This window comes from Cyprinus carpio, chromosome A3 (genome assembly GCF_018340385.1).
Source record: "Cyprinus carpio isolate SPL01 chromosome A3, ASM1834038v1, whole genome shotgun sequence".
Classification (NCBI taxonomy): domain Eukaryota; kingdom Metazoa; phylum Chordata; class Actinopteri; order Cypriniformes; family Cyprinidae; genus Cyprinus; species Cyprinus carpio.
Window position 1 is genome coordinate 32,103,594 of NC_056574.1, and position 24,884 is coordinate 32,128,477.

At 39.5% G+C, this 24,884-nt stretch overlaps 1 protein-coding gene across 1 annotated transcript; it reads left to right on the plus strand.

Moving 5' to 3' along the window:
• Nucleotides 1-23,306, plus strand: LOC109097010 (voltage-dependent calcium channel gamma-4 subunit-like). Its single transcript, XM_019110709.2, has 4 exons — nucleotides 1-489; nucleotides 17,880-17,963; nucleotides 18,076-18,216; nucleotides 19,901-23,306. Exons 1-4 carry the CDS (start codon nucleotides 267-269, stop codon nucleotides 20,419-20,421), a joined length of 969 nt encoding a protein of 322 aa, XP_018966254.1. The 5' UTR covers nucleotides 1-266; the 3' UTR covers nucleotides 20,422-23,306.
• Nucleotides 23,307-24,884: the final 1,578 nt, after the last annotated feature.

Here is a 24,884-nt window from a genome sequence, read left to right on the forward strand (position 1 = left end):
ATCAAAGCCATCTGAGTTTGGAAAAGAGGGATGTGATTATAGGAAATGCACACGGTGATGATCAAAACTCCTCAAAAAGCATAGAAAGCAACCCCGACGGGTGAGCTCACACAGCTGCTCACTAGCCTATATAAACAGCAACATGTGGAGGAGACGCGCTCAAGTTTCCTGATCACACCGACTGTCAGAACAAAGCCAACATGACGCGCGCCCGTCTTTGAACGATGTGTGGATTATTAACGCGGTTGTTATTATTATGAGTGGCCATGGCGTGGTGTGACCGCGGGATTCAGATGCTGCTGGCCACCGTCGGCGCTTTCGTGGCGTTTAGTTTGATGAGCATCGCGATCGGGACCGACTACTGGCTTTATTCTCGGGCGTATATCTGTAACGCCACCAACACCAGCACGGACGAGGCGCAGACGCAACCCAAGAAGGTCCGCGGAGATCTCACGCACTCCGGGCTCTGGAGGATCTGCTGTATAGAGGGTATCATGTGCTTCACATCCTTTCTTACACTTGAGTTTTAAAAGAGAAAAAACTTAGTTCACTGCTCAGCCTTTGTTTTCAGACAATGAAGTCTTGCTTTAGGAGGCTTTTGTTCTTTATCTGCGTCCAGGTGAACCCACAACAAAAGCAGTTCTTACTTAACGATGCCATTTAGTTTCAGTATGTGTGCAACCAGTATGTGAAGGGGGTCTGACCTACCCAGTCGCTTTTTTTCTTCACAGACAGGCCTTTAGGAAAGAAACACCAGAGTGTGAGATCTTTAATAGACAGTGAATGGAGAATTCTAATGAAAACCCAGAAGAGCAATCAAAGTCAGATCTCAGTGCAAGTTCAGATGTTTCTCATCAAATACATCAACCACAGTATGTGCGAAGTCTGACATTCTTGTCTGTTTAAAGGAAATTTTAGGAGAAACGTCTAAAACATAGTTCATATTAACTCTTTTAGGCAATGAAAAAGAAATAGAATAGTCCTCTGGGTGGCTTTTCCATCCACAGGAACTGTCAACAACTCAACAACCCAAACTCATTCATTGGGCTTGGATCTCTCTCAAGTTAACATAACTTGACGTTCACTTGGAAGGGAGTGAAAATGCTCCCCATTTCTCTCAGTTGGCACCAGCAGGTTTCTTGAATGGACAGAAAGGCATAATCAGTCCAGAGATTCTTCCTTCATTCATGTCTTTCTTGCATTTGACGCTGTTGCTTGGAAACAATATGTCTGAAATCACTATGGTAACGTGGCCAATGTTTAAAAATAGATGAATCTGCTGCTTCTGTCCATAGATAAGAAAAAGCCAGACAGACAGATAGACAAACAGATGTTTAATAACATATATAATTTTGAGAGGTGTAAGGTTTTTCCCACAACATATACAGTTTTGGCAGAGCTTTGACTCAGACAGTCAGACTGATTACATCATACATGCGTTCATAGGCTAAACAAGGAAATCATAGTTGATGAACAGTGGTTGTCTTTTTCTAAAAGTCGAAGGATAATGTCGTCAGGCTTCATTTTAAGAGTAGAGCTCATACTGAAAAAGAAAATGAGTTTGTTTCTCAGGAAATTAGTTGGCACCTGTAATTAACCACTACTTGGTGTATTGTCATTTTAAAGTGTGAAAACATTTGACTTTCCCCCATTGAAAGAAGAAACTTATTTAATTTAGATCTGTGTACATCTAGAATAATACAGTTTTAACCCCTTTTCTTACTTGTTGTACATGTTTGTAATGTAAATAAAATCAAATTTACAAACTTCAAACGTACTTCAAACTTTTACACCGCGTAGCAAAAATTTTAAATAAAATAAAATAATTTTCTTATTAAATGGAAGTTTAGGTTTAATACCTAAACCTAAATAAACACCTAAACTGTTCCAAATAAAATAAAATAAAATAAAATAAAATAAAATAAAATAAAATAAAATAAAATAAAATAAAATAAAATAAAATAAAATAAAATAAAATAAAATAAAATAAAATAAAATAAAATAAAATAAAATAAAATAAAATAAAATAAAATAATCCACACAATCCGTGTAGTTAATTGACTATGGTTATTATTCTTTTGTTTGTGAGATTAGGGGGTATTGGAAGGGAAGAGCTGTCACTTTTGCCATTCCCAGTGTGCGCAACAGATCTGGAATTAAATGCAGTGGCTGAAAGGCCACAGAGTCTCTAATTAGCCACTGGGTTTGACTTCCGTCATGATCCACACTGACTAACACAGTCATAACGAGCTTTGAGCACGTGCCAGGTGCTGAACTGCCATTCTCGCTGTTCGCCTTTCCTGCATAAACCTCTAATAAACGCTGTTTGCAAAGGAGATGTCATGCAAATACAACACAACAGTTACAAAAACAGCTTTGTATTTATTCATTACTTCTGTCATTAATAAGAATATATTTTAAGAACAAAAAAATATAGGCCTATATAATTTTATTTTTGGTGGAGTTATTTTATTGTCTTTTAGACATACAGATCACAATCAGCCATGCAACAGTGAGTCGTACACACAACAGCAAAAAAAAAAAAAATGCTTGCTCAAGAATTTTAAATGACTAAAACGTTGTTATGCAGTTGCTAGGCTGTTCAGAGTTGTTGCTAGGGTGTTGCTAAGTGGTTTCTGAGTGCTTGTTAACATGCAGTTCCTCCTTCAGTGAAAATACATGCCATGTTTTTTACACGATTTGAGATATGTCCACCGCACAAATACCAAAGTCTAATAGTCTGTTGAGCTCCCTAACGGTAAGTATGAGCAATAATAATACTGATACTTGCCTCAGAAAAGAAGACACAATGTATCGCCAAGGCAGTCTTCATATTGATCGATTTGAGATGACAAGCAAAAGCACACTTCCCCTAGCATGTAAAGCACTGATTGGTTTAACTTCTCGACAAGGCGAGCAATTGGCTGCCTTGATTATGACAAAATGCTGGAGGCGGCTGAAGGTGGGGAATGTGGCAGCTGTTTCCTTGCTGTGCTGGAGGTGTCCAGTGGGGTTGTGGGTTTGCGAGGCAGGAGGGAGCTTTTGGCATGGGGGAGAGGAGCGTGTTGCTGTCTGCTGTATTAAACCACAATGAAGATGTCAAAGGCATCCTTGGAGACATTATGGAAATCAGATTGTTGGATCAGACCTGAGGTTGCCATGGAGAAGACATGCCCAGCGATGATTATTGTTACCTCCAGGCAGGCCGCAGGGACCAAGTGCACATTTTATCCTCTCTCGCACTCTCTCTCTCTCTCTGATGTGCCTCTGTGTCAGTCAAGCAAGGTTCCTTATTTTGTCTTTATGATGCTAAAGTACACTTCAGTCACCATGCCAATAACCAGCTCCTATAAATCAACAGCCTGAGCGGAGCTTTACATAAGATCCTATGGCTCACCACACTCGCTGTACACACTTCCAGAAGTTATAAAGTCTAAGATTTTGTGTGGATGTACAGTGGGGTCTGAAAGTCTGAGAACACATAGGAAATGGCAGTTTGTGAACCTGGAACCTGGAGATAAACTAAGGATTTTCAAGAATGGAAATTCATGATGTACAATGGAGAAATATTTGAGGTTTTTACCTTATTCTAGGTCACTTGTGACATTAAGCATTTGAACTGTACAAAGGTACAGTTTTTTTTCCCCTTTTTTCGAAGCACCAGTAACTCTTTCAAATCATGTTGGTGATCAGGTTTTGTTTTTACAATTAAATCCTTTTCAGTTTTTTAAATTAAATCACAAAAATTATGGTTTAAGATGTCCACTAGAGATGCTGAAGGCCTTGCGGTCAAGAGCGAGAGAAAGAGAGACAGAGTCACAGAAATATAATTTTTTTGTACTATTGAAATATTTTTAATGGTCACATTTATAGAATAGAATAGAATAGAATAGAATAGAATAGAATAGAATAGAATAGTCTTTATTGCGATTATACATAGGTGCAATTGAACTCTACTTGGCTTCTGCCCTGTAATTAATTTAAAAAACTAAATAAAAACAATACTAATAACCAATAGATAAATAAATAACAATAAAATAAGAAAAAGTTATACAAAAGCTAAAGCTGCATGATCCATATTAAAATGCATGAGCCATAAACATTCAGTTTTTTGTTCTAACAGACAAAGGCATCATTTATCTCTCATAATAGTTAAAATTATTGACCATTGACAGTGACCAACATTTCTGCATATGTGCATCCCTAATTAGAATGCAAAACTAAAGTGTACACTGGGAAAGACAATCTTTTTTTTCTCCTCAGATTCAGTTATTGAAAAGCATCCCATTGTTGATGGATATTATTATGCTGTTTTTGTCTCAAGGGTTTCCAAGGATTGGTAATGACCCAGGAACAAGATTTATTCTCTAATGTGATATTTTTGACAAAGGACTGTTCTTGTTGTGTAACTTTCATGCATACTGTTATAAAGACCTATTCTGATTGATTAAAAAGTCTCATAATAAAATGTAGTTTTTTACTTTGTGAGAACATAAGTATTCAGATTCAGCATGAAATGTTGTTGGCATCCCATTTTACTAATGTGACATACTTCAGAGTGAAACAGGATATTTCATGGGAACAGAGCATAGGGTGTAACTTCACACTAGAAACCTGCACTCGTGCACTCGCAACAGAGTGCACCGTGCGACAAGAAATGATGGGAGTGTGTGGGTGCGGGTACAGGCGGGAGACTCTTGTGTATGCAGGAGATTAAAATGATTTGTGGGGCTCCCGCAAAATAGAAATATCTAAATATAAAATTTCTTAAAACAAATATATTGCCATTCATCTATTGAACAAAAGTAACAGGAACAACTAATATAAAATAATAATGATTAATAATAATGATTAACAGGTGCAAGCATAGGCAAAGCTTTAATTTATAACAGGTGTTTGCACGGTTGAGCAATGTAGCCTATCATAGACATATCTGTTGATTTCTGAAAAATGCATTGGCCAATAGGTGGTTAGAATCCACTCACAACTTGTCTCGTATATATAAAAATCCTTCTTTTTCACCATATATTTCAGGTGTTTTTTTTGGGGGCACTATAAATATTAAAGATCTTTTCCATACATTTGTTACTTTTTCTTATCTGTCAGAAAAATGTAATCTTCCCAAAACCCCTTTTTCCCCCAATAACTTCTGACTCTTGAATTTATAAGAAATACATTTTTTCATTTCCCTCATGTACCTACTAAACAAGAGACTGATCAGGTTCTAAAAGAAACTCTATAAAGGTACCTTATTCCAAAATATTTACATTTTTTTTATTTATAATGCAGTCAGGCTCCTCTCTAAAATAAAGAAGAATCAGGAATCAGACCTTAACCATGTTTTCACAGACGAGGAATGGTCCAATGTCCTTTGTTGTGGTTGAGTTCGTCATACTCTTATACAGTTTAAGATGTTGCATAGAGTGTAGGCTATTGGACAAAAGCCAGATTGTCTAAAATCAACCCTGGTTTTGATCCAACATGTGATCGGTGTTGACACCTTAATTATAATTATAATTTTTGACTTTGCCCAGCTTTGACCTCTTTCTGCACATCAGTTTTCAAGTCAATTTCAGATTGTTTTATTTTAGATATTGAACCATGCCCCATAGTTGCATTATTTGGACTCAACCCCTCAAAAGTTTCCTTGTCACAGTCAAATGCACTCGCTTTCTGCATGATAATTGCTTATGTTACTGAACTGGAAAAATCCTTCCACACCCAGCTAATTTCATTGGATGCAGCTTATTCAAATAGAAAAGCTCAGATTTAAAATACTTGGTTATACAGAAAAATTTCACACTACTTGGTAACCCTTTTTGTAACATGAAAAAAAATAATATTAAAAGAAGAGGTAAGAAAATAAGAAAAAGCCTTTCTCTATACCTGGACTTTATGGAAGAATCTTGACGCCTTCCCCTGCGGCCATCCGGCTTTTAAAAAGAGCATATTTTCTGAGCAAATTTCCACTGCGACATTGTTGCAAATGTCGCGCTGCAAGTGTGGCAGATGAGCACAGTGAGTGCATCGCCTGTCTGGGCAGTTTAGGCAGAATGTTCTCACTGCGAGAACATGAGTCTCGCCCTTCTCCGCTTGCGGATCACCATCTTCCACAAAGGCAGTCCTCCCCAGCCTGGTCTCCCGTTTTCCCCCTCCCCTAGGAGGAAGAAACAGAGGAGCAGCCAGGCTCAAACACGGGGCTTGAGTGAAATCATGTCGGCTCAGGTCCCATGTGCTTCACTCTCCCTTCAGTGCCTCGATTCGCCAGTGTTCTTCACATGTGAGGATCAGCGCCCTTCGTCAGCTGCGAGTGGCTTGATTTCCTTCAGCAGATTGGAGGAGGAAGCTGTTGTGGATGACTCAATGTCATTGATGACTTCAGATGCTGAAGAGTGGGCGTTTTCTGATGAAGACCCCGACACCCTTCCTCCGAAGTGGCCCAGTGTGGACAGCGAGCTGTGGAGAATCTCAGCCTGGCTCGGTCAGCTTCTGAAGAACCCACCCATGGCCTGCGGTTCCCGAAAGGGTGCCGTCAACAATCCTCCTGCCAGCAGCCCGCCCCGTTCCTTCCGGCAGTTCACAAGGAACTCACCAGAAAGTGGCACGCCCCCTACATGGCGCGTGTTAATCCCTCCACTTCTGCCGCTCTCACAATTGTTGACAGCACTGAAGAACAAGGTTACAGCGTCTTTGCCCTCCATCGGCCCTGGGGTTAAAGGCCCATGCAGCACATCCATCTAAGCCCTGCAGGACAACCTCAGCCCTAGTGAACATGGCTTATTCAGAGCTGACCAGCCAGGCTCAGCGCTTCACATGATGGCGATGCTCCAAGTGTTCCAGGCCAAGTTTCTCCACACCATTAAAAGAGTCTTGCCAGGGTTCTGATCCCTTCAAAGAGCTGCGCACAGCAACTGACTTGGCTCTGCACACTACTAAGGCCACTGCGCAGGTGACCGGCAAGGCAATGACCAACTTGGTGATGCTGGAGCACCAACTTTGGCTTAATCTAAACGAGATCAGGGACGCTGACAAGGTCACCTTCCTAGACTCAACAGTCTCTCCCAAAGGCCCTGCTGTGGTTTACAGTGGCACAGAAGTCATTGTAGGCAATGTGTCACTTCCTGCCTAAGCGCCCCAGTGTGGCGACTGTTTGAAGTCACCAGAATGCTTCATCCATTCAGCAGCCCGCCAAGCCAGAGTGATGGTGGACCCTGAGCCTCAGAAGGCGTTCTGTTCCAAATGCAGAGAGGAAGAGGAAAGGGTCAGTTCTCGTAGAGGCTGGAACTCCTCAAAGAAATCTTGTGCCCACTCATCATCCCTCTGCTCAACACCGAGCAATGGAAGCTCCATTCAAGTTGGGTTCATCCTCCCCATTCAGCGTATGCCCAAACAAACTACTGCTGTGATAGCAGACCAACATATTCAAAAGAAATCATTACCACGAATGTCCGTTCCCCACCCCTGTGCGTCGAACTACCACTAAAAAAATTCAGACCACTTGCCATCCGGCTTCAGGCTCGGAAAGCTATCCTAGATGCGTCAAGCTAGGTTCTAAATACCATAGAATGAGGTTAGTCGCTTCAGTTCACTCGCAGGCTGCCTCCTTTCAGAGGTGTTATTCAAACTTTGGTATGGGACAATGGTGCTCACAATCTCCGGTCCAAAGTGCTTCCAAAGAGAGCCGTACAGTAGAAACAGTTCCTCTAGCAAACAGCAAGTTGGGCTTTTTTCATCCGCTACTTCCTCGTTCCCAAAAAAGATGGCAAGCTCAGGCCCATTCTTAATCTCAGGAATCTGAATTGCTTGCTCATGAGACCCCTGTTCAAGATGCTGATTTTAAAACAGATCCTTGCACAAGTATGCCCTGGGGACTGGTTTATATCGGTGGATCTGAAAGATGCTTACTTTCACATCTAGACAGCCCTCCCATCACAGATGAGATTCGCGGTCAAGTGAGTGGCCTATCATTATACAGTCCTGCCATTTAGATTGTCTCTAGCCCCACGCACTTTTACAAAGTGTGTAGATGCGGCTCTCTGCCCTCTGACAGATGGGATTCCACATGATGACACTTTAATTACCTCGATGATTGGCTGGTTTTAGCCAGATCAGATCAGGAACTCATTTATCACAGGTCGCTGCTGCTCAGCCAACTTGGGTTGAAAATCAATTTGGCCAAGAGCTCTTTGTCTCCCAGCCAGCTAGTAGTCTTTCTGGGGACAGTTATCGATTCTGCCCATATGCGGGCATGGATTATGCTGGAACGCTCCCTGATAGTTCAGTGGCTAGCGGCTTCATTCTGGGGACTTCACGTCCCTTCAGGGCCTTCCAGAGGATGCTCACCCTCATGTTGGTTGCTACCTCTGTGATTCCTCTGAGCCTGCTTCACATGCGACCCCTCCAGTATTGGCTCCAGGTCCATGTCTCATCCCACACTTGGCGCCTGGGACTTTTTCATCTCAGGGTAACCCACCGCTGCACCACTAAAAACCTTCCTGCTGGCCTTAAAGGGGCACCATATCCTGGTCTGTTCGGACAGCATGGCGGTGGTAGCCTTTATAAATCGCCAAGGTGGTTTCATGTCACACTCCCTCTACAAGTTGCCTCAACACCTCCTTTCCTGGTGGCCCCCCTCTGGAGGAATCAGCCGTTTTTCCCTGAGTTGATTCAGCTGCTATCGGCAGCCCCCTGGCCGATACCACTGAGGGATGATTAGGCATCCCCGGCCAGAGCTGTGGAGGCTTCATGTTTGGCCCCTCGATGGGAGTCTTTGCAGCTCCCCTTGAGTGTAGCTTATACCATTTTGGAGGCTAGAGCTCCATCTACAAGACATCTCTACGCCATTTAATAATTTGTGTGTAGCACGGAATAAAGACCTGTCTTCCTGTGACATGTCCACGCACAATTTGCCACACCACAATCTGTCAAGCACATCTTACCAGCAAACATACACTTATCTCAGGAACCGCACTCCAATGATTTAAGTCTTGTCTCACAGATAGTTCCTTCAAAGTATCTTGGAGAGGTAAGGTGTCCAAGTCACAGCATCTAACTACTGGAGTGCCTCAGGGCTCTGTTCTTGGACCACTTCTTTTCTCTGTCTACATGGCATCACTAGGTTCTGTCATTCAGAAACATGGCTTTTCATATCACTGCTATGCTGATGACATTCAACTCTACCTCTCATTCCATCCTGATGATCCGACAATAGTGGCTCGCATCTTAGCTTGTCTAACAGACATTTCTTGCTGGATGAAGGACCAACACCTTCAACTCAACCTTGCCAAGACAGAACTGCTTGTAGTTCCATCAAACCCATAATTTCATCACAATTTCACCATCCACATAAGCACATCAACCATAAATCCTTCAGAAACAGCCAGAAACCTTGGAGTTATAATTAATGATCAGCTGACTTTCTCAGACCACACTGCCCGGTCCTGCAGATTTGCTTTATTCAACATCAAGAATATCAGACCCTTTCTTTCGGAACATGCTTCACAACTCCTTTTTCAAGCTCATGTTCTGTCCAGGCTGGACTATTGCAGTGCTCTCTTGGCAGGTCTTCCAGCCAGTTCTATCAAACCTTTACAATTAATCCAGAACGCGGCAGCTAGATTAAGCTCTTGGTTTTAGCTCTTGGTGAATAAAGAAGATCTGTAAAGTTGCAAAGACTAAAGTTTCAAATCCAAAGAGATATTCTTTATAAAATTTAAGACTCGTCCACGCCCCCTGAAATGGCTCATTCTAACACGCCCCCACATTTCTATGTCACTATGTGGGAAGATTTGCATAATGCCGCACAGATGTTCACGCAAAGAAAGAAAGCGTACCTTTTATTCTTTTTGTAGTATTGTTATTGCCATGTGTGTGCTTCACTGTGAAAGCAAAACTACTTTGATTGGCCTTCCAAAAGAGGACGATATCCGCTTCATCATGCCTGGAGTTGATCCGTGCTGGTCGCTGAGGAAATACATCAACTTTGCACTGTGGATCACCGAATCGGCTTTCACCGTGGATGAAGCTGAGTCCAGCCCGGGGTCATCACATGTGGTTGCCGCAAGCACAAGGTATGCTCCTTCATAGAATCTGCCTCAAGCCATCCACCTCTGCTCACTCAAGATGTGATGCTGTTTCATTGAGAAAGCAAAACTACTTTGTTTTTGTATTCCAAAAGAAGACACGTCTAGAAATCATGTTTATGATGGGTTTTATGTTAATGTCTCGTCGCTGTGGCCGGACAAGGCATTACAATATGTTAAGAGGCGTAACATTTCCGTCACACGCTTGAGGCATTCGGCCAATCACAACACGCTGGATAGCTGGCCAATCACAGCACACTTCGCTTTTTAGAGCGATGATCCTTGTAAAAATCGACGTGTTTCAGAAGGCAGGGCATAGAGGAGAAACAATAATGTACAGTATGTGGAAAATAATGTTTTTTAACTTTAAACTACATAAACACATTTCATTACACCAAATACACAAAATAATGTTATTTTTAGCAGCATCATATGACCCCTTTAACTAGCCAAAAAGAATGCACGTCACACCTCTGTTTATCAATTTGCACTGGCTACCAGTAGCTGCTTGCATAAAATTCAAGGCATTAATGTTTGCCTACAAAACCACCACCATCTCTGCACCCCTTTACCTAAATTCATTACTTCAGACTTATGTGCCCTCTAGAAGCTTGCGTTCTGCAAGTGAACATTGCTTTATTGTGCCATCCCAAAGATTCGCCTAACTACACATCTCTAACATCTTTATTTGACCCTCTAACTTTAGCACTCTCTATTCTCATTATATTCTTAAAAAAATGCCCCTTTTAGACTTGCACTCTATTTAATTACTAATAGCTTGTTTTCTTTAAAATAAATAAACAAATAAACTAATACTAGCTTCTCTAATTTTTTTGTATTCTATCTGTTTCATTTTTTATTATACAATTAACAAAAGCAAAAAAAAAGCCTCTAACACTAACTTGCTCTGATCTCTTCTTCTTATTATTATTTTTTTTGCACTATATTGTATATACAGGTGCATCTCAATAAATTAGAATGTCATGGAAAAGTTCATTTATTTCAGTAATTCAACTCAAATTGTGAAACTCGTGTATTAAATAAATCTAGTGCACACAGACTGAAGTAGTTTAAGTCTTTGGTTCTTTTAATTGTGATGATTTTGGCTCACATTTAACAAAAACCCACCAATTCACTATCTCAACAAATTAGAATACTTCATAAGACCAATAAAATAAAACATTTTTAGTGAATTGTTGGCCCTACTCAGTACTTGGGCTCCTTTTGCTTTAATTACTGCCTCAGTTCGGCGTGGCAGGGAGGTGATCAGTTTGTGGCACTGCTGAGGTGGTATGGAAGCCCAGGTATCTTTGACAGTGGCCTTCGGCTCATCTGCATTTTTTTGGTCTCTTGTTTCTCATTTTCCTCTTGACAATACCCCATAGATTCTCTTTGCAGTTCAGGTCTGGTGAGTTTGCTGGCAGGTCAAGCACACCAACACCATGGTCATTTGATCAACTTTTGGTGCTTTTGGCAGTGTGGGCAGGTGCCAAATCCTGCTGGAAAATAAAATCAGCATCTTCAAAAAGCTGGTCAGCAGAAGGAAGCATGAAGTGCTCCAAAATTTCTTGGTAAATGGGAGCAGTGACTTTGGTTTTCAAAAAACACAATGGACCAACACCAGCAGATGACATTGCACCCCAAATCATCACAGACTGTGGAAACTTAACACTGGGCTTCAAGCAACTTGGGCTATGAGCTTCTCCACCCTTCCTCCAGACATAAGGACCTTGGTTTCCAAATGAGATATAAAAAAAACTTGCTCTCATCTGAAAAGAGGACTTTGGACCACTGGGCAACAATCCAGTTCTTCTTCTCCTTAGCCCAGGTAAGACGCCTCTGAAATTGTCTGTGATTCAGGAGTGGCTTAACAAGAGGAATACAACAACTGTAGACAAATTCCTTGAAACGTCTGTGTGTGGTGGCTCTTGATGCCTTGACCCCAGCCTCAGTCCATTCCTTGTGGAGTTTACTAAAATTCTCGAATCAATTTTGCTTGACAATCCTCATAAGGCTTCGGTTCTCTCGGTTGGTTGTACATCTTTTTCTTCCACACTTTTTCTTTCCACTCAACTTTCTGTTAACATGCTTGGATACAGCACTCTTTGAACAGCCAGCTTCTTTGGCAATCAATGTTTGTGGCTTACCCTCCTTGTGAAGGGTGTCAATGATTGTCTTCTGGACAACTGTCAGTTCAGCAGTCTTCCCCATGATTGTGTAGCCTAGTGAACCAAACTGAGAGACCATTTTGAAGGCTCAGGAAACCTTTGCAGGTGTTTTGAGTTGATTAGCTGATTCTCATTTCACCAAATTCAAATTTGTTGAGATTGTGAATTGGTGGGTTTTTGTTAAATGTGAGCCAAAATCATCACAATTAAAAGAACCAAAGACTTAAACTACTTCAGTCTGTGTGCATTGAATTTATTTAATACAAGAGTTTCACAATTTGACTTAAATTACTGAAATAAATTAACTTTTCCATGACACTCTAATTTATTGAGATGTACCTGTAGAAATTGCAAAAGGTATGTGGGAAGTAAGGGGTTACTATTTGCCCATCACTGTATGCCATGGGAGAAACAGTCAGTCAAACATAGGAGTAGGCTGGACAATTCTGGATAAATTGAACACAATTTTTTATTTATTTTTTTGGTATCAAACAGAGATCATGATCCTCATGATAGCTCATCTACTAGAGTTTCTGACAAAATGTTAATTGTTGGAGTCTATGTAATTGTTTACATTTTAATTATTTATTGCAAAATCTGCACCTCTTTTGTGGCTAATATTAATTTCATAATGATCCTTACTCCATGAAGTCAAGTAGCAGAAGTTACAGTAAGCGAAAATGTGCAAATACTACTGGCCCATTTTGGGGTGAACTAAATATGCAAGACTAGTCTTACGTCACTGTTTGTAACACAGGCTGTTCATCCTTTGCTGGGCCGCTTAAAAAAATGGGGGCATAAATTAAGAGTATACCCACTTCTCCAGGCACCACTACACCACTGGTTCTCAGGGCCATACGGGGCCCCCCTTGAGCCGCTACAGCTAGCCAACTTACGGCCCCTGTCGCTTAAGACCACCCTCATAATGGGTTTAGTGTTGGTCAAGTGAGTAGGTAACCTGCAAGCACTGTCAGTCAGTGCTTCATGTCTTGAGGTTGGGCCTAATTTAGAGTCGTTCAGTTTATGTTGAGCGCTCTGGTCCATTTCGGCACTCAGAGCAGCTCTTTGTTTGCTTCGGAGACCGATCTAAAAGGCTGCCGGTCACGAAGCAGAAATCTTGCTGGATAATGGATGCTAAAGCCCTGGCTTACGCTTCAGCGGGCTTACACTGTCCTATAGGAGTGAGGGACCACTCCACCAGAGGGATGGCCCCCTCTTGGGCTTCATCCAGAAGAATTTCTTTTGGGGATATCTGTGCTAACAGGAGACCTTAGTATGGGTGCTTTGGGGCTGGGCTCGGAGAGTGGCTTCATTCTGCACTTGCTTATAGCATGGCGTGATTGGATGCGTTCCCAATAGCATGATTAGTTTATTTAGTTTATTTATTTATAAAGCATATTTAAAAACAACAGGAGTTGCAACCAAAGTGCTATACAACAAATATAAAACAAAGTAAAAACATACCCAATCATATGGAAGAAGATTAGGGCCAAGCAATAATAAAAATTAAAACCATCTCAATATTAAAGTCTTTATAATGCGAGATTAAACACATTAAATTAATATAAAAAAAAAAAAGTCGAAATACAATCTTGAGAATAAACTCATTAAATATCGAGAATAAAGTCGTCGTGTTTCGAGATTAAACTCGTTAAATTTCGAGAAAAAAAAGTCAAAATACAATCTTGAGAATAAACTCATTAAATATCGAGAATAAAGTCGTTGTGTTTCGAGATTAAACTCGTTAAATTTCGAGAAAAAAAGTCGAAATACAATCTTGAGAATAAACTCATTAAATATCGAGAATAAAGTCGTCGTGTTTCGAGAAAAAAACTCGTTAAATTTCGAGAAAAAAAGTCGAAATACAAATTTGAGAATAAACTCATTACATTACACACCATTAATGGCAATGCCGTACGGTTTTAATTTATCAATTTATCCAAGTGCCAGAGTGCATTTGGGTGAAGCCAGCGATAACCTTGCATTTGTCCTCTGGTTGTCATTTCATGTTGGACAAAAGCGAGTAGCCTACATCGCGCAAATTGGACTGATTTTTTTCTTCTAAAAAGACCTAGCCGCTTGCAAATTCACTTTAAAGTTAGTGTGCTAATTATTATTGTGTCAAAATTAGCTAAAGTTTATAGTATTTCTTTGTTACTGAAAGACATAGGCTATGCAATGAACACTGATCGAATGCGTTATTCTCTACATTTCATTTCGACTTTTTTTCTCGAAACACAACGACTTTATTCTTGAAATTAAATGAGTTTATTCTCACGATTATTTCGACTTTTTTTCTCGAAATTTAAAAAGTTTTTTTCTCGAAACACAACGACTTTATTCTCGAAATTTAATGAGTTTATTCTCAAGATTGTATTTTGACTTTTTTTCTCGAAATTTAACGAGTTTTTTCTCGAAACACAACGACTTTATTCTCGAAATTTTATGAGTTTATTCTCAAGATTGTATTTCGACTTTTTTTTCTCGAAATTTAACGAGTTTAATCTCGCAATATAATGACTTTAATCTTGAGATGGTTTTATTTTTTTATAATTGCTTGGCCCTAATCCTCTTCCGTACAATCAAGACAGACAAAGGGACAAATAAAATTTTACACTCTCAAACAGAATTAAAACTTACAGAATAAAAATAGGTTTTCAAAGAGGATTTAAACAAAGAAATATAAGGGGAAGATCTTATGTGGAGGAGAAGACTGTTCCAGAGCCTAGAAGCTGCCACAGCAAAAGCCTGGTCGCCTCTAGTTTTAAAATGTTGAATGAGGGACTGAGAGGAGGAATTGTAAAGATGACAGAAGAGATCTAGAGGTGGAATGCGGAATGAGAAGATTACAAATATACTGGGGAGCACAACCATGTAGAGCTTTAAAAACAAAGAGCAAAATCTTAAAATCAACACAGAACTTGTCCGGGAGCCAGTGTAGGGAGGCGAGTACTGGGGTAATGTGCCCACATTTTCTAGTGCCAGTCAATAATCTGGCTGCCGCATTTTGCACCAATTGCAATCGGTGCAAAGATGATTTAGGCAAACCCAGATAAAGTGAGTTGCAGTAATCCAACCTTGAAGTTATAAATGCATGAATTACTGTTTGTAGGTCCTTCATGGAATGCATCCTCTTGATTCAAGCAATTGATCTTAATTGAAAGAAACTGCTTTTTACAGGTAGGAAGCAAACCAGTTCAGCACAGATCCCTGGAAACCAGCTACCTGATCAAGTCTTTGAAGAAGGATGTCATGAACTATTGTATCAAATGCTGCACTTAAATCAAGCATGATTAAGATACAGCAAGAAACAGTGTCAAGGGAAAGTAAAATATCATTAGTAACCTTCAAGAGGGCAGATTCAGTACCATGAAATTCTCTAAACCCAGACTGAAAAGTGTCAAAAATATTAAAAGTACTTAAGATGAGATCTGAGAATAAACAACTTTTTCCAAAACCTTTGAGATGAAAGATAATTTAGAAATGGGTCTATAGTTATTTAGGTCATGCTGATTAAGATTATGCTTTTTTAACAGTGGTTGGACTATAGCATGCAAAGAATCTGGTACAATTCCATTTGTTAAGGAGCTATTGATAATAGCAGTAACAACTTGATTTAAGGCTGGAAAAGCCTCTTTAAAAATCTGAGAAAGCAGAACATCAGAGTGACAAAATGAGGGCTTCATACTAAGATGTTTTTATTTACTTATTTATTTTTATTGCTTTTTTATTTTTCATTATTTTTGTTATTTCCTTTTTTTTATTTGTTAGTTTTGTTAGTTTTGTATTGTTCTTAGTGCTACCGTTCATAATTGTACAGTATTTTGTGTTTGATTTTGAAGTTTTTGACTAATTTAATTTTGATCTGTTAAACAAATGCTGTTCTGTTGTCTTTTTGATTTTTATATCTCTCTGATTGAATAACATCACTAAAAAGAGTTAAACTAGAATCCACTCACTGCTCAAAACGAGTTTTTGTACAGTGCTGAAATTTGCGTGGTGAAATGTTCTTACAAATCCATTATAACACACAAAGTGTAGACATAATGAAAGATTTATTGTGCATATATTCATTGTATTACAACAGAGTTTTATGAGTTTGAGATGAACTGCGATGTCAGCTTTTTAGTGTTTATAAAGGGAGTGCTCTTTGCTCGCATTCTGCCCTGCCATGCCCGTTGGATGCCTGTTCTTGATTTTTCTGTTTAAAAAATAACAGTGGTTTATGCTGTAGCTAGGCAATATGGAACTTACTATTTCATATACATTTCATGTATTTACTGAAAAAAGGGCTACTTATATAGACATATTTCTGTGGGAGCGGGACTGAAAAAATTGTCCCTCTGCTTCACACTTTGGTAACTTCACACTTCAAAAGTCTCTACTTCACACTTTGGTAATTGATTAGATGATGAAAAGTGGTGTATAAATGAGAGGTCAATAAGACCACAAATGTGTATTAAAAAGTGAATTTGGATCTCATAACTTTAAAAATACAAACTTTAAAATATACAGAATCAGAAGATAATACCATGGTAGGCTAATTTGACACATTGGCACTAGATGATATTCATATTCATGAATCATATTATTTACGTTACACCAAGATGTTTTGAATAATCTGTGACATAATGTGTCAGGTTTAAAATATATATTATTTTATAGAAAGACTTTTTTAAGAGTGTTTTTTTTTTTTTTACGATGACTAGACTAGAAAACACATGCCCCACTTACTCAGACCTATTTAATACTAATTAATTTGCTCTTTTTAACACTAGACCCAATTAATGGCATGCTGGGCCACACAAAAGCTGTGTCACGGATTAGACTCCACCTGGAGACAGACAGAGGGAGGGAGGTTTGCAGTGTGACACTATATGATGTATTTTAAAGGGATAGTTCACCCAAAAATTAAAATTCTGTCATTAATCACTCACCCTCATGTCGTCACACTCAAACCCGCAAGACCTTCATTCATCTTCGGATTTTTAAATCCAAACACGTTTTTTTAAATATGCAGTGCTCATGTGCAAGTTAATAAAATAAAACTTATAGAGGAATTGCAGTAACATCCAAAACATTAGAGTGTTTATAGAATTTTGGATGTAAAGAATAGCTTAGTACTGAGCCTATTGGCTTGCCATACATTTAGCATGTTTACATAGAAAAATAATTAAAATGCCCAGTGGAACAGAAAAAAACATTCTGTGTGAACAACACTTTATTGTAAAAGGGCAGAGTAATTGCATCATCTCTGTAACAACTTTATTATTGGCCCAAAGCAAACTTCTTAAGTGCGTCTAGACCTTGTACATGCTCATACCGGTAATATTGTGCTTTGTTCACTCATAGAATCAAAACTGTAATTTACCAGTAATTTTCCACAAAGGGCTGTATGTGTGAAAGCCCCCGTTGACTTAAAGTCTGTCACTGAACAATTCTAAGGTTTAAAATTTTCATATTCATTCTCTGCTTCAAAACAGAACAAATTCCTACCATATGCAGGATGTTTTTGTTATTTTTTAATTGTTTATTCTGCTGCCCAGTATTCTCACTAATGCTTTGCGATTTGCATTGTTTCCAGGTCCCAAAGACTCTAATCTTGACCAGTTTCATCTTTTTTTTTTAGGTCTCAACAAAGGAAGTTGTTACCGAATCAATCATTTCCCAGATGACAATGATTATGACACTGACAGCTCTGAATATCTCTTACGTGAGTGACTTTCTCTTCAGAAATATTAGTGTTACTGTCTATATCTGAACGTTTTTATTATGCACGTTTAGATATCTTGCTAAAGCCATGTTTATATGTTTGTGTGGAACAGGTATTGTGCGTGCCTCCAGTGTGTTCCCCATCCTCAGTACCATTCTGCTGTTGCTGGGGGGGCTGTGTGTCGGTTTAGGACGCATCTACAGCAAGTGGAACAACATATTACTCAGTGCTGGGATACTATTCGTGGCAGCAGGTAAACTTGCTAATGACCACCTGCTAACATGCACATGGGTTTTCAACTCACTTCAGATGCTTTTAGCATATTATTAAATAAAATTATTTAACTGAATATAAATGTAAATTAATTTAGGACAATTTCCATGCTCTGATAGTCCACCTTATACCTGCTGTTACTGGCGATGCACTGGAACTGAGGGGGCGACAACTCCCCCACTTTTTTAGCTGTTATTCAGACTGTAATTCACTATAGTTTCATCACCCGATACATGTAAAGACGATGAAAAGACTCTTTAGCAAAACAGTAAAAGAATGTGTAAAGTACTTGAGTACTAGGCTAGATGGCATAGTGTGTCTGGGCGGGTCATGCATTCCCTAGATGCTGCATTAGCAGCTATTGCTTATTACCACAATATATCAGAGTGCCTATGATATTTTAAAGGTCAAGATCCACACACATAATACCTGGAAAGCTATTCGTTAGCATTCCTATTCATCTCAGTAGCAGTTTTTCAACCAGACGGGGATGTTACAGTATCTACCAGCAGGGGCTAATTAGACCATGCTAATGTAATGGAGCCCAGCTACAAAGAATTGTGCAGGTAAACATCACTCCCCTGGCCTCAAGGCTATAGGCTATGCTCTTTAGCATCCTTGTTAACATTCCCACCACACATGACAGTTAACAATGGTTCAAATCCCACTCAGAGTGGTGTGAACTAGTTACATTGGTGCCATGACCCAAATAGGACTGAGGTTCAGGGGGGTGAGTGACAAAGGCTAGGTAGTTAGAGTTGTGCAGGCAGACTTCACTCCCTTGGCCTCCAGAGGCACACTAGAAACTGATGTTAGAGGCTGTGGTCTTTGTTAGCAGATGGCCTCGCATGCTGGTTAACACTGGTTCAAATCTTGGTGCCATGACCCGGATGGGAATGAGCTTTAGGGTGGAGAGTGTAACAGAGGCAATCTGTGCAGGTAAACTTCACTCCACTGGCCTCAAGAGGCACACCAGCAACTCATGCTAGGGGCTGCAGTCTTTAGTATCCTTGTAAGCGTGCCCATGCTGGTTGACGGTGTTTTGAATCCTACTCACTGTGGTATAAGTAGGACAGGTTACACCAGGGGTAGCCAACCCTGCTCATGTAAGTCTACCTTCCTGTATAGTTTATCTCCAGTCTTTATTATACACACCTGAACCATCCAATCATGGAGTTCAGAATAACTTGAAAATTACAGACAAGTGTGTTGGAGCAGTTTTGGCTACCCCTGAGTTACACAAACCAGCCAAACCTTGATCCCTTGACATAAACACATACTGCTCAGAAGACATTTGCAGCCTGTACCAAGTGTCATGTCTACATTTGTATTTACCCCTAAGAAAATCTATCCCATTTAGTCTAAAGTCTGTCATCAGTTCTAAAGGCTTCACAATATTGTGGCATTATTGTCCTTGATATTACAGAAGGTCGACTAGTGATTACATCTGATGAGCTCAGTCTGCAGTGTTAAACTTTCAAAGATGGAGGTGTTGTTGACACATCCAAATCAGCCAAATCTAAAATCTTGGTGTTTAAATCCATGTGTATCCATACATTTATCCTTTTATAACCAAGGAAAAGTTTAATAAAGTCATAACTCTGTTATATTACTTAACAAGATGTTTCGCTTATGCTTTCCTGGCTCTGTTTTGTGTCTGGCAGGTTTGAGCAACATCATCGGTATAATCGTCTACATCTCCAGCAATGCTGGTGACCCCAGTGACAAACGAGACGAAGACAAGAAGAACCAGTACAACTACGGTTGGTCGTTCTACTTCGGAGCACTCTCTTTCATTGTGGCTGAGGCAGTGGCCGTTCTGGCTGTAAAAATCTATATTGAGAAGAGCAACGAAGTACGGTTCAAAGCACGCCGTGAGTTCATCAAGTCTACCTCGTCCTCTTCGCCATATTCTCGCATGCCCAGTTTTCGCCACCGTCGACGGCACTCGCGTTCCAGCTCTCGCTCAACAGAAGCATCACGTGAGGCGTCACCAGTGGGCATGAAGATGATGAGCTCGGTTCCCGTAGGAGAGATCAACATGTACACATTAACAAGAGACCCCCTCAAGTCAGGGACAGACAGCTCCTATAGCCCAGAGCACGATTCAGGATTCCTCCAAGTTCACAACTGCTTTCCCAAAGACCTTAATGATGGTATCAACAGGAGGACAACACCTGTATGAGGTTACACACTGGAACGGAAGAGATAAAGTTAAGGCCATACTGCATGGAAAGCCATCAGGGCTCAGTGGCTTGTGGCAGATGCCAGTGGAAGGGATACTTATTGGTGAAGCCAGTCAACCAATGACGTCTCTCATCTGTGAAGGAGAAGCACTGTGTTAAGTGGGAAAGATTTCATCTCGACATTCAACAGCCATTGCGAACACACTAATTTGTGTTTCTTCTCGTGTTGTTCCTCACATATAAACAAGAACTCTCAGAAAGACTCATCTCTCATCAAAGGGCAAGACATGCAAATGTAAAATAGATGGTCTTTGGCAGTGCTTCAGATATTAAGGACTTTGAATAAGCCAGTCAATTCCCTTGGTTGATAAATATATTTTTGTTTGTCAGTACAGTGCCATACTCTCAATGTATACCAATGTGATAATGACTCTCACAGTATGAGATGGTGCTAACGTAGGCTCCAAGCTGAAGCCTTCCCATTCTCGTGTGTTCAGTACAGACTCGAGCTGAATACTGAACGCCCTTGTTCGCGTTATATGTTTGTTGCCACAGCTGTCTAACCCTATTCAGTGTGCCTATCATCTTGGCAGTGTCAACTGCTCAGACTTTTTCTGGAGCCACTTTGCAACACAGTGCAAAACTGTATTCCTCTGATTTCGTTGTTGTACAGCTAGAAATATCAGTTGAATTACTAAATAATCATTGGGAAAATTTAGAGTAGTAGATTTATGACTACTAATTGTGTATAAACACCCTGCTGAAAAGACCAGATTGGATTTTCATGATGTTCTCACTGGTTTGTTCTGGTCTGGTGCTTTCTCATCTGGCAAACCTGCTTAGACAGGCTGTTCATCAGCAAAACTTGACCAAGGAAGTCTTGCTGGTTACAGTCAGCATGAAATATCATTTGCTACCCATTTTATTTTTGTCATATAATGTATTTCTGAGTGAAATGTAGGGCTGGACAGGACTTGAAAAACTGATCGGATTCTCAAAAGTTTACTCGCATTCCAAATCTATATGATTTTTTTTCTGTCCAGGCAGCTGTTTTCCATATAAAGAATGTGAATGAGAATTGGGGCTGTAGTTCACTAGAAAAATGTCTTTAATCATCTGGTTCTTGAATTCAGTGGACTGACTCCCTGATACCAGTTGCAATCACCAGACTGGAAAGGAAGATTATCAGTGAATAATAACTTGGATTACTAATGGGCTACTATTATGATGCTTTTATGTCAAGTTGTCCTTATGAGTCATACACTATATTCCAATTGACTGAACCATCGAGTCACCTGAGAACTAAATCAGTCCAATAAATGAATCATTCCAAATGTTTGTGTGAACTTGATTGTATAAAATACACTGAAACTCAAAAGAACGTTTTGTTCACAAATCAGATATAATTTTGAAGCTTGACAGCCCCAGTTCTCATTCACATTGATTATATGGAAAAGGGTGGCTAGGATATTTCTTTAAACAAATAAGTATCTTAAGTGGATAGTGTGAGCAAAAATTGACATTACTTTGGGGACATCAACCAAAAAGGAAAATTATTTCAGCTGCATTTTTTTTTTTCTTTTTTGAAAGATTACAAAGACTGTCAATGATTATAAAGACATTTTTTTCATGTGCACTGATGAGTCATGCAGAAGAATGCACAATAAGCCAAGAGATGTTTATCACGCAAGTAAATAGGGTCAGTTTTGATTTCATGTTGTGTTTAAGCTAGTTCAGAAGTCTGGTTTAGACTCCAGGGTTCCTTGCTCAGCACCAGCATCTAAAACACATCATATGATGGTGGCCAGCTCTACTGGTCTCTTCAGCAGGGAAGTATAGCAGTATTCAACAGGCCTCAAGTTTTATACTATCACTTCGAATTCTGACTGCCATTAATAGTAGTTCAACAAGTTTCAGTAGTTAACCAGCCAGTGTCGTTGTTTTCCATTGTGAATCAGTCAAAGAGTGATGTAATTACTCAACCTTCATCTCCATCGAGGGGTTTTACCTCTACTAAAGCTCGGTCTTTGCCTGAATGTGGGTTAAATAGAGCCACTTCTTCTTGTGAATTTGAGTGATGGCCGTGCAACGACTGAATGGGGCATCTTTGGGGATCTGACATTGTTGGAGTCCACTGATAAAAGGAGTGCTGAGAAATGTCAGACATCCGGAAATGAAAGACAAGTTCTGAGCCGGTCAGCCCTGAGAAACATTTCAGTGACCGCTGATAAATATCTAGGGCAGAGCAGTATGAAAGACATCAGTGTGGCCAATCCAGCACTTTTGAAGACCATTCAAAGTGTCTTAGCCTCACCAGAGCCTTATGCCTGGATTTCTCTTTGAGTCGACAATATAACCTCATCGCTTCTTTGTTGCTGCTGGTTTTCCTCTCCTATCTCAGATCCCCTCGACAGATCCGTAGTGAAAAATCTATTGCTTTTTCTCACTAAGGACTGCATTATCCATGTGAGCGGTCAAATCTGTGTCGCTAAAAGTGTTTCCTCACAAAAGGAGAGGTTGCAGATGTAAATATCTGGTATGTGTTTCACTGAATTGAAGCATTTACAGCTACCTTTTCTTAGTAAAGCCATTTTAACACAAGCTTTTGAGCCATGGCTCTTTGTAGAATGGTGTAAATGTTTGTTGGATGTTTTTCTCTAACCCATTGACTTTGTGTGCTTTTAACAGTATTATTAACATGATGCCTCACTGCCAAGCATCACTCACTATAAATACCTGTAATGTTCTCTCTGTTCATCTTGGAAGGCGTTTTGTCCTTCTGGTTTTCTTGATTTGCTAATGTTGTTCTCAGTATTTCTCTGTATCACGGACAAAGTCGACATATCCTTGCTCACATTAATAAATTTAATTGAGGAACAGTGTCTTGCTTATGCATAAGTGCTTTGTTATGTGACTTTCGTGTTTTGTAACAGGACTAGGAATAATCTTACAAATAAAACTGCCTAGCAGCTGTCTATATTTGCAAAATAAAGAACAATTAGAAAAGCAATTACCTTTTTTAGAGAGGCATATGTTGTTTTCAAGTGAATCTAGAGACTGACATATTTTGAGGGTTAGACAGATCATGTGACTTTAATGCAAGATTCAGTCTTGCCATAGCCTACACATGTGGGTTAAAATGATAGTTCACCCATTAATGTACATTCTGCCATTATTTACTCACCCTCATGTCATTTCAGATCCATTTTTTCAATAATGTCCAGGCAGCTATTTTCCATATATTGAAAGAATGACTGAGGATTGGTGCTTTAATTCATCACAGATATGTCCGTACTCATCGACTCCATGATACCAGTTGCAATCATCAGTGAATAATAACTTGGATTACTAATGGGCTACTATTATGATGCTTTTATGTTAAGTTGTCCTTATGAGTCACACACTATATTCCAGTTGACTGAACCATTGAGTCACCTGAGAACTAAATCAGTCCAATAAATGAATCATTTGTGTGAACTTGATTGTATAATATAAAAGATCTGAAAAGATCCAACTCAAAAGAACGATTTGTTCACAAATCAGATATAATTTTGAAGTTTGACAGCGCCAGTTCTCATTCACTTTCATTAAATGGAAAAGGGCAACCAGGGTATTACTTTTAAAATCCACAGGTTTGAATAATAGTCATACAGGTTTGAAATGACATAAGAAAGAGTAAATGATGGCAGAATTTTTCCTCTTATAAAGCACATGTGCTGTTCTTTCTCTTTGAATAATGCTGAGATACTTCAAGGATGAAACAAAATGAGGAATGTCATGTAGAATGTGAAAATGGGCCAAAATGTCAGCATTTTGAACATTTTCTGATACAATCCAGTGACACTAGCTTCCTGTCTCCGAACTGTTTTGACACCTAAAATAAATGAAGATTTTCTTGCACTTTTGTATAAATAGTGAGTCGGGTCTTCCAGTGATATGTATGAATGGTTTGAATCTATGGTGAATTGTACATTCCTCTTACCTCTCCAGTAACTAGATACGTGCTGAACAGTCATTTGTTTAAAGCAGGTTGTTCATTCTTCAAAAACAAGTTTTTGTCACTTTAACAGAAGGTGAAGAACATCAAGGACTTAAACAACCTCCTAACCATAAGAATCAAAGTGGATATTCCCACTTGCACTACATGAATTATACCTCAGATTATATTAAAGGGAGGTGTATTATTTCAAAAAATTAAAAAGCAATTGCAACTTTTTATCTCCATTTGAGATTTATTTGAACACAATTAGGAATTTATTTCCCAAAAGACTCAGAAAAAATCAGAGACGAAAGATGTAAACTCGCAATTCTGAAATAAAAAAAAATCGTATTGCATTTATAGCTTATAGTTCACTCTCAGAAAAAAAGGTACAAAAGCTGTCTCAGGGGTGGTACCTTTTCAAAAGATACACTTTTGTACATTTTAGGTACTAATATGTACACTTTAGGTACGAATATGTAC

Excerpts from the sequence above, each read along its gene's own strand:
- LOC109097010 (XM_019110709.2), top strand. The coding sequence starts at position 267 with ATGGCGTGGTGTGACCGCGGGATTCAGATGCTGCTGGCCACCGTCGGC. Across the intron at positions 490-17,879 it reads GAGGATCTGCTGTATAGAGG|GTCTCAACAAAGGAAGTTGT; the intron begins GTATCATGTGCT and ends TTTTTTTTTTAG. Across the intron at positions 17,964-18,075 it reads CAGCTCTGAATATCTCTTAC|GTATTGTGCGTGCCTCCAGT; the intron begins GTGAGTGACTTT and ends TGTGTGGAACAG.